Source organism: Microcebus murinus, chromosome 10, assembly GCF_040939455.1.
Source record: "Microcebus murinus isolate Inina chromosome 10, M.murinus_Inina_mat1.0, whole genome shotgun sequence".
NCBI lineage: Eukaryota > Metazoa > Chordata > Mammalia > Primates > Cheirogaleidae > Microcebus > Microcebus murinus.
In genome coordinates, this window is record NC_134113.1 from 33,327,607 (window position 1) to 33,341,313 (window position 13,707).

The window sequence follows — 13,707 nt, forward strand, 5'->3', positions numbered from 1 at the left end:
TTGATGGAGGTTCATGTTTAACACTATTTTTAAAAAGCTTTTCTCTATAAAATGGTGTTTTTACTGTGATAGTCTCTAAACTTGGATATATTCCTACCCTTTCTATTTGCATGAAAAAAAGCAAAAAGAATAAGAGATCAATGTTTATTGTGGAAACTGAGGTAAAGAGAGATTTAATTACCAGCATTAACACAGTTAATAAATAGTAGAGCTAGGACACAAACATGTTCTTATCCATGTATCATTTGTTACTATGCCAATGCCTTTTATATTTAGATAATTCAATAAATGTAGACCTTTAGTTTGGATAATTCACATATCACAAACACAACTTCTTATATGTCGGGTTGTTTTCTTCCAGGAAAAATTGTTACAAAATTAGCTTATTTCAGTTTTTCAATGATTGCAATGATGATTCATTTATTCCACTAATATTTACTGATCTCTAAAGGAAAATAATGCAAATTAAACACATACAATTTCAAACCTTATAAACTATTTTCTTATCAAAACCTGGTTGGCATTTTAACTATACTGATTCTACCAATCCATGAACAAGGTAGATTTTTCCATCTGTTTAAATCTTCGGCAATTTCTTTTTTTAGTGTTTCATAGTTCTCCTTGTATAAATCTTTTGTATCTTTCATTAGGTATACTCCTAAATATTTAATTTTCTTTGGGGCTATAGTAAAGGGTATTGCGTTTTTGATTTGAGTTTTTGCTTGATGGTTCTTGGCATATATGAATGCTTCTGATTTGTGTATATTGATTTTATAACCTGAAACTTTACCAAATTCGGTTATCAAGTCTAGGAGTCTCTTGGAAGAATACATGGGGTTTTCTAGGTATAATATCATATCATCGGTGAAGAGCGAGAGTTTGATTTCATCTGCCCCTACTTGAATGCCCTTTATACCCCTCTCCTGCCTGATTGCTATTGCTAGGACTTCAAGTACTGTTGAATAGGAGAGGAGATAGCGGGCACCCTTGTCTAGATCTGGATCAAAGGGGGAACGATTTCAATTTTTCTCCATTTAGAATGATATTAGCAGTGGGTTTGTCATAGATGGATTTAATAAGTTTAAGGTATGAGCCATCTATGCCTATTTTGTTAAGAGTTTTTATCATAAAGGTGTGTTGGACTTTGTCAAATGCTTTTTCTGCATCTATTGATAGAATCATATGGTCTTTGTTCTTGATTTTATTTATGAAGTGAATTGCATTTATAGACTTGCATATGTTGAACCATCCTTGCATCTCTGGAATAAAGCCCACCTGGTCATGGTGAATTATTTTTTTGATGTGCTGCTGAATTCTATTCGCTAAAATTAACAAGAAAAAAATCAAACAATCCCATCAAGAAATGGGCGACAGAAATGAAAAGAAACTTCTCCAAAGAAGACAGAATAATGGCATGCAAACATATAAAGAAATGCTCAACTTCTCTAATTATTAGAGAAATGCAAATCAAAACCACAATAAGATACCACCTAACCCCAGTAAGAATGGCCTATATCAAGAAATCCCAAAACAACAAATGCTGGCGAGGATGCAGAGAGACAGGAACGCTCCTACACTGCTGGTGGGACTGCAAATTAGTGCAACCTTCGTGGAAAAGAATTTGGAGATACCTCAAACAGCTAGAAATAGAAATACCATTCGACCCTGCAATAGCATTGTTGGGCATCTACCCAAAAGAGCATAAGATACTCTATTATAAAGACATCTGCACCCGAATGTTTATAGCAGCACAATTCACTATTGCACGGTCATGGAAACAACCCAAGAGCCCATCAATTCATGAGTGGATAATTAAAATGTGGTATATGCTCACAATGGAATATTACTCAATCCCAAGAAATGACAGTGAGCTAGCACCGTTTATGCTATCCTGGATTAAGCCTAAGCCCGTTATCCAAAGTGAGGCAACACAAGACATGGAAAATGGGCTGTACATCTACTCGCCATCAAATTGGTACTGACTGATTAAAACCAGGGATTCGGAGGGGGGACCCAATCTTAGAGAGGTGGCGAGTATTTTGGAGGGGAAGGGCATAACTCTAACCCTTCTTAGGGAGAGGCAAAGATATACAATGTAACCAAAATGTCAAAAAAAAATCAAAACAAAATTTTTTATCAGGTGGTGGGCAGGCGGTAGGGAGAGAGGAAAGGGGTGTATGCTTCCATAATGTGTGTGATGCACACCACCAGGGGATTGGACACATCGGGGGAGGGAGGGGGGCAGGGGCAATATTTGTAACCCTAACAATATTTTTACCTCCATAATATGATGAAATAAATAAATATATATAAAAAAACCTGGTTGGCTTCTTTAAAATAGTCACTGTGAGAAGTTTTTCACTTATTCTAGAGAGAGATATGTCTATTACTCAAAATTTGGGAATGCTTCTTTTTCATATTTCTTTCACAGTTTACTCTGTTACCAAATCCTGCATAAGTAAACATTTGCTCTTAGGGTATATATTTTAATTTTGAAAACAACTAAACATCATCCAAATCTAAAGGTCATAAATTAATTAGTTATGTGGGTAAGGTTTTTTTCATTGTGTTACCCAGCACTGTCTTGCTCATTAAGATTAAAGATTGAAGTATGACAGTTGTTTTCTTTAGCTTTTAATGTAAATCTAATAGCAGTTCTATCAAGAAATTCCATTTTTTTTTAACAGCAATCAATTGCAGAATGCTTAGGTTAAAATTTCTAAAGCTTCCCAATCCAGCTTTGAAGAAAAGCACTCATATGTTTAGTCACTTTTTAAAATAGACAATGTATTTGTTCCATAGAACATGCGTTGTACACTTAACTTGGTCTGTTTCTGAATAGGGAAAAGAATATGAGATATAACATACAAATAAAAAGAGAAAAATCTCAAAGTGATGTTAGTGTTTTCCTTGAATTGCTTAGAAGAATGTTCTCATGTGTATCATGTTTTTTCCCCCCCATTTCCTGCTGCTTTTATAATGTTCCTTGTATTTGGTGTGGCCTCATTACATTTCTGCCCAATTCTAATTTTATCTAAATTCCTGATATTTCCTATTGTAATGATATTAGATCATTTAAATTCTGCAATGTAGCATAGTTATTTGAGATGTACCTTTCTCTCTATTAGATATAAACTTCTTAAAAGCATACAGTATGTGTTTTAGTAATGATTTTATTTTATAAAGTCCCATAATAGTTAATCAAATAAGTGAATGGATGAATATGTGAGCAGAAAAGGTTATTTATAAGACAAATTTACAGAGTTGGCAAGCAATTGTATATATAATTCTCTAAAGAATAAAATAAGGTATATATAAGAAAAGATCTACTTTAGTCAGGGAAGAAAAGAATTAAGAAAAGGGTCACAAAGTTTTAATTACTAATGAACAAAATATACATTATGCATTGGGGTATAGCTAAGATTTTTGTAAGAAGGTGGAAGTTAGCTAAAAGAAAATGTGTATGAAACTTATATGTGCTTTACAGTTCTTACACTTCTGAAAATATTAAGCTCTGAAAGACCAAAGACAATTGTATGCTTTATACTCTCTAGAAAGAAACCCTTGTTCATCATAAAAATTAACAAGAAAGGGTGATCCAGTATTTTAAATATTTTTTCATCATTAAATATTATCACATTTCAACTTCCAATTTTACAGGTACCTACAGAATATTGGTCATACAGACCCAGGATCCATAAGACTTTATCACCTTGAATCAAGGATTTATTTGGTATCATCCTCATTCTTCATTCATACCAAGTAAAATTTTTTTGTTTAGAAAAAAAAGAACTAACAGTTGCTAAAAGAGTTTTTAAAAATAATACTTCCTGTACTTTCCAATGCCTAAGAATAGCAAGGTGGTAAAAAGAGAATTAGACGATGAGGTTATTGAGTCTGTCAAAGACCTTCTTTCCAATGAAGACTCAGCTGATGATGCTTTTAAAAAGAGTGAACTAATTGTTAATATCCAAGAAGAGAAAGATACAGATATTGAAGAAGAATCTGAAATCGAAGATGAAAGACCAGCTTGGAACAGTAAACTACAATACATCCTGGCCCAGGTTGGATTTTCTGTAGGTTTAGGGAATGTGTGGCGATTCCCATACCTATGCCAGAAGAATGGGGGTGGTAAGTTGTTTGTTTTTTTTTTTAAGTGATAAATTACTGTCGTAAATTGCAATTGGTTTTCTCAAATTGCTCCTATTGTTGCTGCCAGTCTCATTAATTTTGAAACTATGAATTCCATTGTATAGCTAGGGAGACTCATTTGGGGGAAGTGAGCCTAGCTCTGTTTTCAGATTAGGTTTCCATAGGAGCAGATTGGCTTGCTAGGAATCCTCAGGGATTGCTTAAGAGTAATACATTCTTCAATTCTTTCTGTGGATGTTATAAACATCTCTGAATTACTGACTGGAAATTTTCTAACATATGTTGCATCCTTTGTGTCTATCAGTTATTCCATTTAAAGAATGACCAAAAGTTTCTGATATAAGACAATACTGGTGAAGGAAGACAGAATTTTCTCTCCATGACTTATTAACTCAATTTTAAGTTGCCTCACTTTTCCAAAAAAGCAAAAATGACATGTAATTATTATGATTTTTTATGAATTATTATGGTTTTCAAATGAATTGTTATCATTTTCAAATGCTGTAATATTTTGGGATATGTTCAGCTTCAAAGTTTTTATTCCATAAATTACATTTCAGCACACAAAGAGTAGAAAAAATATTTTCTACTAACAGATAAAAGGCTGAGGTGTAATAGTGACAAAATATGTTTAAGATATCTTTCAGTTCATTCAAGCAGGCGCAAATGAGAGGTTTGGAAATAGTAGCCTGTTTGACAAATCTGTCTGAGAGGGAAGGATCAATGCATGAAGTTGGTGATGCACTGCCCATCACTCTATTGACAAGCTCCTCAGCTAGTCAGTAACATTATATATGAATTATTTATCAAATGGACTATACACAACTATGCACTACCCTGCTGTTTTGTCTGTCACAAATCATTCCATTTACCAAGACTGGCAGAAGATAAATTCTGATTTTGAGACCTGTCATCTTGGAAATAAACCTTGTTGGCTATACTGTTCTGGTAGAAGGCTGTCTTCACTGAAAAACCAGGTTGACTTTGTTTAGTACAATTTCTTTCTGGAGAGCTCTAAAAGATTTTATATTTAGTAATTGGGTATTAGCAAAAAAAAAAAAATTGAAGCACTTTCTATTAATAAAGTAGAAAAAAATGATAGAGTTGATATAAGTTGATTTGTCTAAAGATATTATACTTAAAGCACAATGGTTAACCTTAATAAGTGCTAAAGTATAGAGGTTACCAGGTCACGTTTTGAAGTCAGTTTGACTGTTTAAAGCCTGGCTCTTTTCCCACTAGCTATGTGACCTTTCACAAGTTACAAGTTACCTCACTTCTTCAGGTTTAGTTTCCACAACTGTAAAATAGGGTTAATAATTGTACTTACTTCACTGGATTCTTCTAAGGACTAAATAAATAACTACATGTAATGTGCTTAGATATGTACTTGGCAAATAGTAAATGCTCGATTATATTTTAGCTGTGATTATTTTTACTATGGAGACTAATGTTGAGTAATTTGAGTTAGAAGAAAGGGCTAAGTATCCAATAGCATGTCATGCATACATAACTGAAAAAAGATTGCCAATGAGTCAGTCTTAATACTGTCTCTCTCTTTTTTTTCTTAGTCATTAACATGCATGTAAACAACCCATTCATAATCTAAGATTTGATGCAGGTGTTAAAATTCACTTTCAGACCTTTCGGAAACACTTTTAGGTCAGCAGTTCCTGAATGTTACTAATCATTTTAGAATTAGAATTTCAATACTTTTATAAGCTAATGCATCAATGCTTTACATACTCTTTTGTAGAATCAACTAAGTGTGAAAGACTGAAAATCAAACATAGGAAAGTAGAGAATATGTATCAACCACTCTATAAGGAGAAATTCTTATATATTGTCATTATTACAGACATATACAGATACTGAGATAAATAATTTGAAAAATATAGTACTATTTATTTCTTCAGCTGAATAACTATCAAAACAATTTGAATAGCTTCCCAAATTTATTCCTACTTTTAAAGTAGGGAAAAGGAAAGTAAATGGCCTCTTATAAAAAAAGAGAATTAGTACCATCCATTACTTAACTGCTACACAGAACAGTATCTAGTTGGACAAAACTCCAGATTAGAAATCTGAATGTAAAATGCTCAGCTCAGAGGTTATCTAATAATAATTTGCATATGTATTCTCATGTGGAAATGAAGACAGGTTTAACTTTTATCTTTTTTATACAATTAATAGAATCTGGTACTAACATTGTCAAGTTGTTCAGGTTCATTTTTAAATCAGTAGTCATCTGTCTTCATTTGTGACTCAGCTGAAAAATATTTTTTTAAGTATGGAAACTATTATAAGGATAATAGCATATATATTTTTACAGTAGACATTAAATATTTTAATTTCTCAGTCACTCTCACCACCTTTTCTCAGAATTTTGGAAAACAAGTAATTATTTGATTCATGAAGTGTACTTATATGAAGGATTTATGGGAAAAAATGACATGTGTCACTGGTAGAAGCTATTTTTCTTTATTTTCTTTTTCAATCTATGCAGCCATAGATGTTATTTTACTTAGGGAAAAAAAAGTCAGTGTCAGTACCATAAAATCTCATTCATTCTAATGTGTCAGATTTAGAATGTGTGATTTCAGTGAGTTGGGATAAATTCAATGAATGACTTCATAACCATTGTGTGAATAAGATTTCTAGGAGTTTGTGAAACATACTCCAGAAAACAGCTAATTTTAAAGAATCAATTATTTTATGGAAAATTGAGCTGTTTTACCCTTTCAATAAAATTAAACTACAATTATTTATATTCTTACTTTATAATAATTATTATTTATCAGAAATTCTTCATAGCAAATTTAAGTTTCAAAATCTATAAAGTTTAAATTAATGAAATTGCATTTTCTTTAAAGTTTTCTGCAATTATGCTATACAGAAACTCAAATATTATCTTTTAATTAATTATCTTTTAGTTAATATATTCTCTACTGTAACTATTGAAAATATAATCTATTTTATTTGTTCTTGTTTCTGTAGGTGCATATCTTTTACCATATTTAATACTACTTCTGGTAATAGGTATTCCCCTTTTTTTCCTGGAACTTTCTGTGGGTCAAAGAATTCGGCGAGGCAGCATTGGTGTATGGAATTACATAAGCCCTAAACTGGGCGGGATTGGATTTGCAAGTTGTGTAGTAAGTTCCCTGGTGTGGTGTATGTTTGTAATCTTTACAGGGTTTGAATAATATGATTCACATTTAAATAAAACCTCTGAGTGTGTGTTTCTATACAACTCTAGCAAAACAAGCTATAAATATTGATACAGTGCAATCTTGTTAATGGATGTTCTATGGCCTAGGAGAGATACTAGCTTTAGACAAGATAATGTGTTTCAATAAAAAAGTAAAATAAGGGGGATTTTAAAAATGTTAAATGGAGTTTCATGCATTTCATCTCATTGTTTTAAATGACAAAGCCTGAGAATTTTAATGGCATCCCATTATTTTATTTTGCAGGTGTGTTTTTTTGTGGCTCTCTACTACAACGTCATCATTGGCTGGAGTTTGTTTTATTTTTCTCAGTCTTTTCAGCAACCTCTACCTTGGGATCAGTGTCCTCTGGTGAAAAATGCTTCACATACTTGTAAGACATATACAATGTAGTGTGTTTTTTTTGTATTTAAAGATCATAAGAGTGGCAAAGGCACATGCTTTCAAGATTTTTTTAAGTGATATGTGAAAATTATTCAAAATTATCATCGTAACAGACTTTCCTCACTTTTAGCATTGGCAGACCCTGAGAGATAGACTTTTGGGACCATCTAAGTTTTCTAGCTCTTTCCAGATTACTTTATTGTGCCTTATGATATTAGGGTAAAATATTGCAAGGGTTCAGTTATTAACTTTTGACAATCTTTTATTTTGTACACTCTGATTGATGCCTTATATTTTCATTAAAGCCAACAAAATGGGGGCAGAGAGAAGAATTTAAATTAAAATAATTGCTTTTATGTCTTGGTTCTGTTGCTTTATAGTTTTCTCATCATTTTTTAACATCCTATGATGTAAATAAAAATTTCCTATAGTGTGATGTCCAGTAAACATAGAATGCAACTCACATGTGTAGTTTAAATTTTTTTAGTAGACATGTTTGAGAAAAGTAAAAAAAAGAGGTGAAATATTTTACTTATTCTAATATATCAAAATATTATTTCAACATGCAATTATTATAAACATTATTAATATAGTAATGTACATTATTTTTCTTGTACTAAATCTGAAATCCAGTGTGAATTTTACATTTGTAGCGCATGTCACTTTAGACTAGCCCCATTTCAAAAACTGCATATGGCCAGCAGCTAGCATACTTGACAATGCTACCCTAAGGAGTTAATCAAATAATTCCTCGGGTGGGAAGGGTGATAAACGTGAATTTGTTTTAATTACTCACATATTCTTACCTCAGAAATGCATGATAAGAAATGTCAAAGAGGATACATGTTTGTTGGTTTTTCAAATTTTTGTGTAGTTGAGCTTTTATATTCTTAACTGTGAATTTAAATGCTGTTGTAGAATGGTATTAGTGTTCTAGGAAATGTTAAGAATTGTATCATTACTCTTTATAGTCTGAAATTATTGTGTGTCACCTTTATTTCTATAGTTGTAGAGCCAGAATGCGAAAAAAGTTCTGCCACCACCTATTACTGGTACAGAGAAGCACTGAATATTTCCAGTTCCATTTCTGAAAGTGGAGGCTTAAACTGGAAGATGACCATCTGCTTGCTGGCTGCCTGGGTCATGGTTTGCTTGGCTATGATCAAAGGCATTCAGTCTTCTGGAAAAGTTAGTATGTTAGAGCCTCTTTCCATTCTGCTAATCCCCATTCCTGGGTACCACGCCCTACTCAAGTTCTGTTAACAAATTTCTGTGAGCAAACTGCATGTAACACTTCATTCTGGGTAGAATTAAAGATTGGTAAAAAGTGATGCTTTAAAAAATGTATTTAAATTAAGAAAAGGTCATAAATAAAGATTAAATGCTTTACAGTGAGATCTAATGTCATTTATAATCTTTCCTTATTTCAACATGATCTTTAAAATTTCTGCCAATACTCAAAATTTCTTTCTTTTTGCTGTTTATTCAGTTTAATATTCTAGTTCTCTGATTTTAGCTTCAATTATGGAAGTTGGGGAAAGTGGTAGATTGAAGAATTTATTCATTTTGTTTGTTTTATACCATTCATTTCTCTCTGCTGTAAGTTTTCTAAGGAATAGTTGCATAAAGAATTTTAAAATAGCACAGTGTGGAGTGTTTCTTAAAGCTCCTAACATCATTATGTTGTTATGATAATCCCAAAAAGGAATTCAGAGTAATGTAAAAGACTAAAGATCATCCCTGCTGGGCAAATTGAAAATTAGAAAGGCTGTAGTTGAAGAAAATATTAAATGAATTCTAGGTACCTTGATTTTTTTAAAAAGATGCATTAGGAAAGTGATTGCCATTCATTATTTTACTTTCATATTGCATTGTTTTTTCATTATCCCTGCCACTGTTTTAAAGCTCTCTACATCTCTTTGCTGGACCATAGCAGAAGTTATTGACAGCTCTTCTCTCTGTCCCTTTAACAGTCCACCTCTACTATTTTTCTTTCCAAACCATAGCTCTGATCATATATCTTTTCAAGCTAACTTATTACCACTCATCATCATATGCTAGCAGGAGTGGAAATAGTAGTAGTAGTAATGTTAATAACAATAATTATAAATGATAAAGATGATTCTGACAATGGCTAGACCAAGAACAGTAATGGAAGCCAATATTTATTACATACTTATTATTCTCTGGGCACTATTGTGCTTTATATACTTTATCCCATTTAATTCTAAAAATAACTCTAAGAAGTAATTGACACTTTCTGGCCCATTTTACAGATAAAAGAACATATTTGAGAAATTAGGTAACTCACCCAAAGCTTCATGGCCAGTAAATCCTAGAACTGCAGCCTGTGTAAATGTAGAACCCATGTTCTTGTACTGCAACACTATAATGTCTCCTACTGTCATATTTATTCTAAACAATGAATCTTTTAGGGCATAAGTCTGTCTAATTCACTTTTGCTTCCTGTTATTTCAAATTTAATTAAGAATTTGATAACTTTTAAACTTGTAAATTATAGCTGATTTTACATTTACCTTCCTGGCAGAACCTCCTTATCATTTTTACTTTTGAAGAAGTGAATATGATAGATAACACATCTGAATATCTTTAAATCTTTGGCAAATGTCATTGTATTGCATGACTACATAACTTTAATGAATGGGTTCAATTGAGCGTGTCTTAAAACTATGTCTGAGCCATATTACGGACAGATTATAAGTAAAGGAATAGATTCTTAAACCAGACCTAACCACATTATGTAATTTCTAAGATAATGTCATTTGTTAGAAATAGAACCACCTGTGCTCAGCCAGAGACGTTGTTCAAAACCTTCTTGTACTCAAGTTTTCTTACTACCACATCTTGTTTCATCTTAGTCTGTCGTATCATCACTTAAGCAATTATTCATCCTTTTCTTATTACAGCATTTTGGGGTTGTTTTTCTCATGTCATGTAACATAACTTTAACTAGAAAAATGTAATACAACTTTTATTTATTATATGTAAACCTCTATATTTGCCTACCAAACAAAAATGCTTCTACATAAACAGACAAGTTACAAGATAGAGAAATATGATGACTTAAGGCCATTATGTGTAAAACAAATCTTAAGGGATTCAGCAGCTAAAAGAAGAATATGAGTCAACTTGTGATGTGCCTTCCTCAACGCACACACCCAACACACACACACGTGCAAACCCTCCATCCAAAAATGCTAATTGGAAACTGCATGAATTAAAGAGGGGTATGATAGCGTCATGGTCCTTTGAACTAGGTAGGCACACCTCAGTTGGACCACATCTACAATACTGGTTTTTACTGAAATCTTTTATTTCCTGCTTTATTATGAAGAAGAGAGATCTCAGCCCTGTGATCACAATCTTCAAATAGTTGAATCAAAAGAAGGATAGGCTGTTCTGTGTAGCCACAGAAAACAGAGCTGTATCAAATACTGGGGATTATGGTGGGTGGTGGGGTGGCAGTAAATCTTCAAAGAAAAGGATATACCTTTTAGGAATCAAATTGGGGACAATGAAATTAATTGCCTCAGTGGTAGAGAACTCAGCGTCATTGGAGGTGGTCAAACGGAGCTTGCATGTCCCCTTGTTACAGCATCTCTGGGGGGGATGCCTGCTCACAGATGAAGGATAGAAATGAGATGCTCTAAGCTTTCTTCTAATTCTAAGGTAATATTTTCTACTAATACTATTTTGCAATTGTTATTTCTACTGTGTTAAGTATTTTGCATACATTAGCTTGTCTAATCTTTATAGTAGCCAGACGATTTGCATGTTTTATCTCCATTTTTCTATAAAATTGACAAACTTAGGAAAAATAAATAATTGGCCAGAATTAAACAACTGATGAATGACAGGCAGAGCTAAAACTAGGCTATGAAATACTAAAAAATAGTGACTCTTTCTGAATGTATGCTTATATTAAACATTTAGTTCTGGACATAAAGCAATAAACAAGGTAGATTACATGCCTGTCCTCATGGAGTTTCTATTCCAATGGCAGAGACAGCAAATAATAAACTCAGTTTCAGGTAGCGTGTCATAAAATAAAGTATGGTAAGGAGGAAGTGTTTAGGGTGCAAATAGCCAGTTAGGTTGAAATTAACCCATTTTTTAATAATATTATGTACCTATTTTGGTATAAGATTACAGCCATATGAGTAAATGCAAAGAGTTTGTGTTTCAAAATGACACAGATATATCTATAAAGTGGTGACTTTTAAGATACATCTTTTTAAATATTAGGATTTAATAATTAAATATATTGTCCTTTTCCATGTGCATAGAAGAATAAAATTGAGGTGTGACCTTCTTATACCACTTAAGTAGCTAAAATCTTGACTGTTATTTTTCTCCTTGTTACATGATTGAAATGTTCCTGCTCCTTCTTAGGAAGCTATGTCAGAGTCTTATTGAATCAAGATCAGTGTCTTTAAGAATTCAAATATTTGTTGAATTAATAAATGAAAATTGAAATAAGCCTGATCATATAATTAGTATATAATTTTTCAAATACTGCAGAATAAATATTTTTAGGAAATATGTACAGGAAAGAAAACAAATTCCTATAAATCCTCTCTTAATACATAATATTTTTGAGTATCTACTATGTGTCAGGCACTGGTGGACATGCAAATATTAATTAGGCCACAGCCTTTGTCCTCATGGAAGCCATAAATAATCTAATTGGTAAGACAGATAATTACAACATATCAAGTGCAGTAATAGAGGCATATAGTAATTCCATGGTAGCATAGAGGCAACGATTGAAATTAACCTGGATTTGTAAGAAAGCTTCACGGAAGAGAGAACTTTTTGGCTAGTGTTTGATGGTTGAGCAGGAGTTCACCAGAAATTTCAGGGAGAGAATGTTGCAAGCACAGAAAACAACAGGTGCAAAGCTCAACGATTACTGAGTACTCCTGTGTGACTTTTAAATAGCATTTGCACAGCTGGTGGGATATGAAGCACAAAGTGTAAGTTAATTGCAGATATCAAAGGACTCTGGTAAAAAGATTGGGCTTTTACCTAATAAACAGTGTGGAATATCTGAGGATGTTTTTAGTAGTTCAGTGACACCACCCGGTCCTTAGAAAGATCACTCTGGCAGTAGTGTGGATGATGAATTTCTGGGATGCAGAGGAAAGCTGACAGAATCTGGAGGCAAGATGAGCAGGAAACTATTTTCATAGTGAAAGGCAAACGTGTAATTGAGGATGGAAACAGTGGGACAGATGTAAGATGTCTTTGATAGAATCAATTAGGCTTGGTGATCAGTTGTTTTTGAGACATGGGGAAGAGGAACATATTAAGGTTAGGTTAGAGTTGTTTAGCCTAGAAAAATATAAATCCAACAAGAATCTTTTCTTCTCTTAGTGTTTAATTTGAAGCTAAATTAAAAATACCAAAATAAAATAAAGTATAAGGAAAAATATAAATGCAAAATAAAAAGGATGTATTTTATTGGAAAAATCATAATCAACCTATCCAGACTTTTAATGTGTAAACCTTCATTTTCACTTTTGATATAAGTAGGATTAATGGAAGTCATTTAAGTCACTTATAAGGCAGCAAATTTGAGTTCTGTTAAGAAAAAAACAAAACAAAAAGATAAGCTAGTGCAAAGTGAATCCATACTTCTGGCTAGCGTTACCATTTGTAAAGAAGACTCATAAAGAGGATAACTTTAATATAAGTGGGATCAAGGTAACTGACAAATTTAATAATGTTAAAAGTAGGAAGGGAGAATTAAAAAAAGGTACTTCATCCAAAAGCATCCTTTAAAAAAAATGAAGAATTGTGGGTGAAGGATGTAATCAAATAATTAAACCAATTTGAAATGATTGAAAAAGGTTATTGCAACTACTTAAGTTAAACTATAATAGATTTTTAAAATACTGATTTTTAAGTATACTGAGGT

The 13,707-nt window shown here is 32.5% G+C and overlaps 1 protein-coding gene across 3 annotated transcripts in view; it reads left to right on the forward strand.

The window, feature by feature from the left end:
- The window catches only part of SLC6A15 (solute carrier family 6 member 15), a 50,862-nt gene that overhangs the window by 14,578 nt on the left and 22,577 nt on the right, over positions 1-13,707 (forward strand). For 2 of the 3 annotated variants that reach the window (XM_012740823.3, XM_020287948.2), the window contains exons 2-5: positions 3,661-4,131; positions 7,150-7,307; positions 7,629-7,755; positions 8,773-8,954. In XM_012740823.3, the coding sequence (XP_012596277.1) occupies positions 3,843-4,131; positions 7,150-7,307; positions 7,629-7,755; positions 8,773-8,954 (756 nt within the window). In that variant the 5' untranslated portion in view covers positions 3,661-3,842. Of the gene's footprint in view, positions 1-3,660; positions 4,132-7,149; positions 7,308-7,628; positions 7,756-8,772; positions 8,955-13,707 lie in introns of those variants that run through there. The other variant, XM_076007129.1, reaches the window with a different exon arrangement.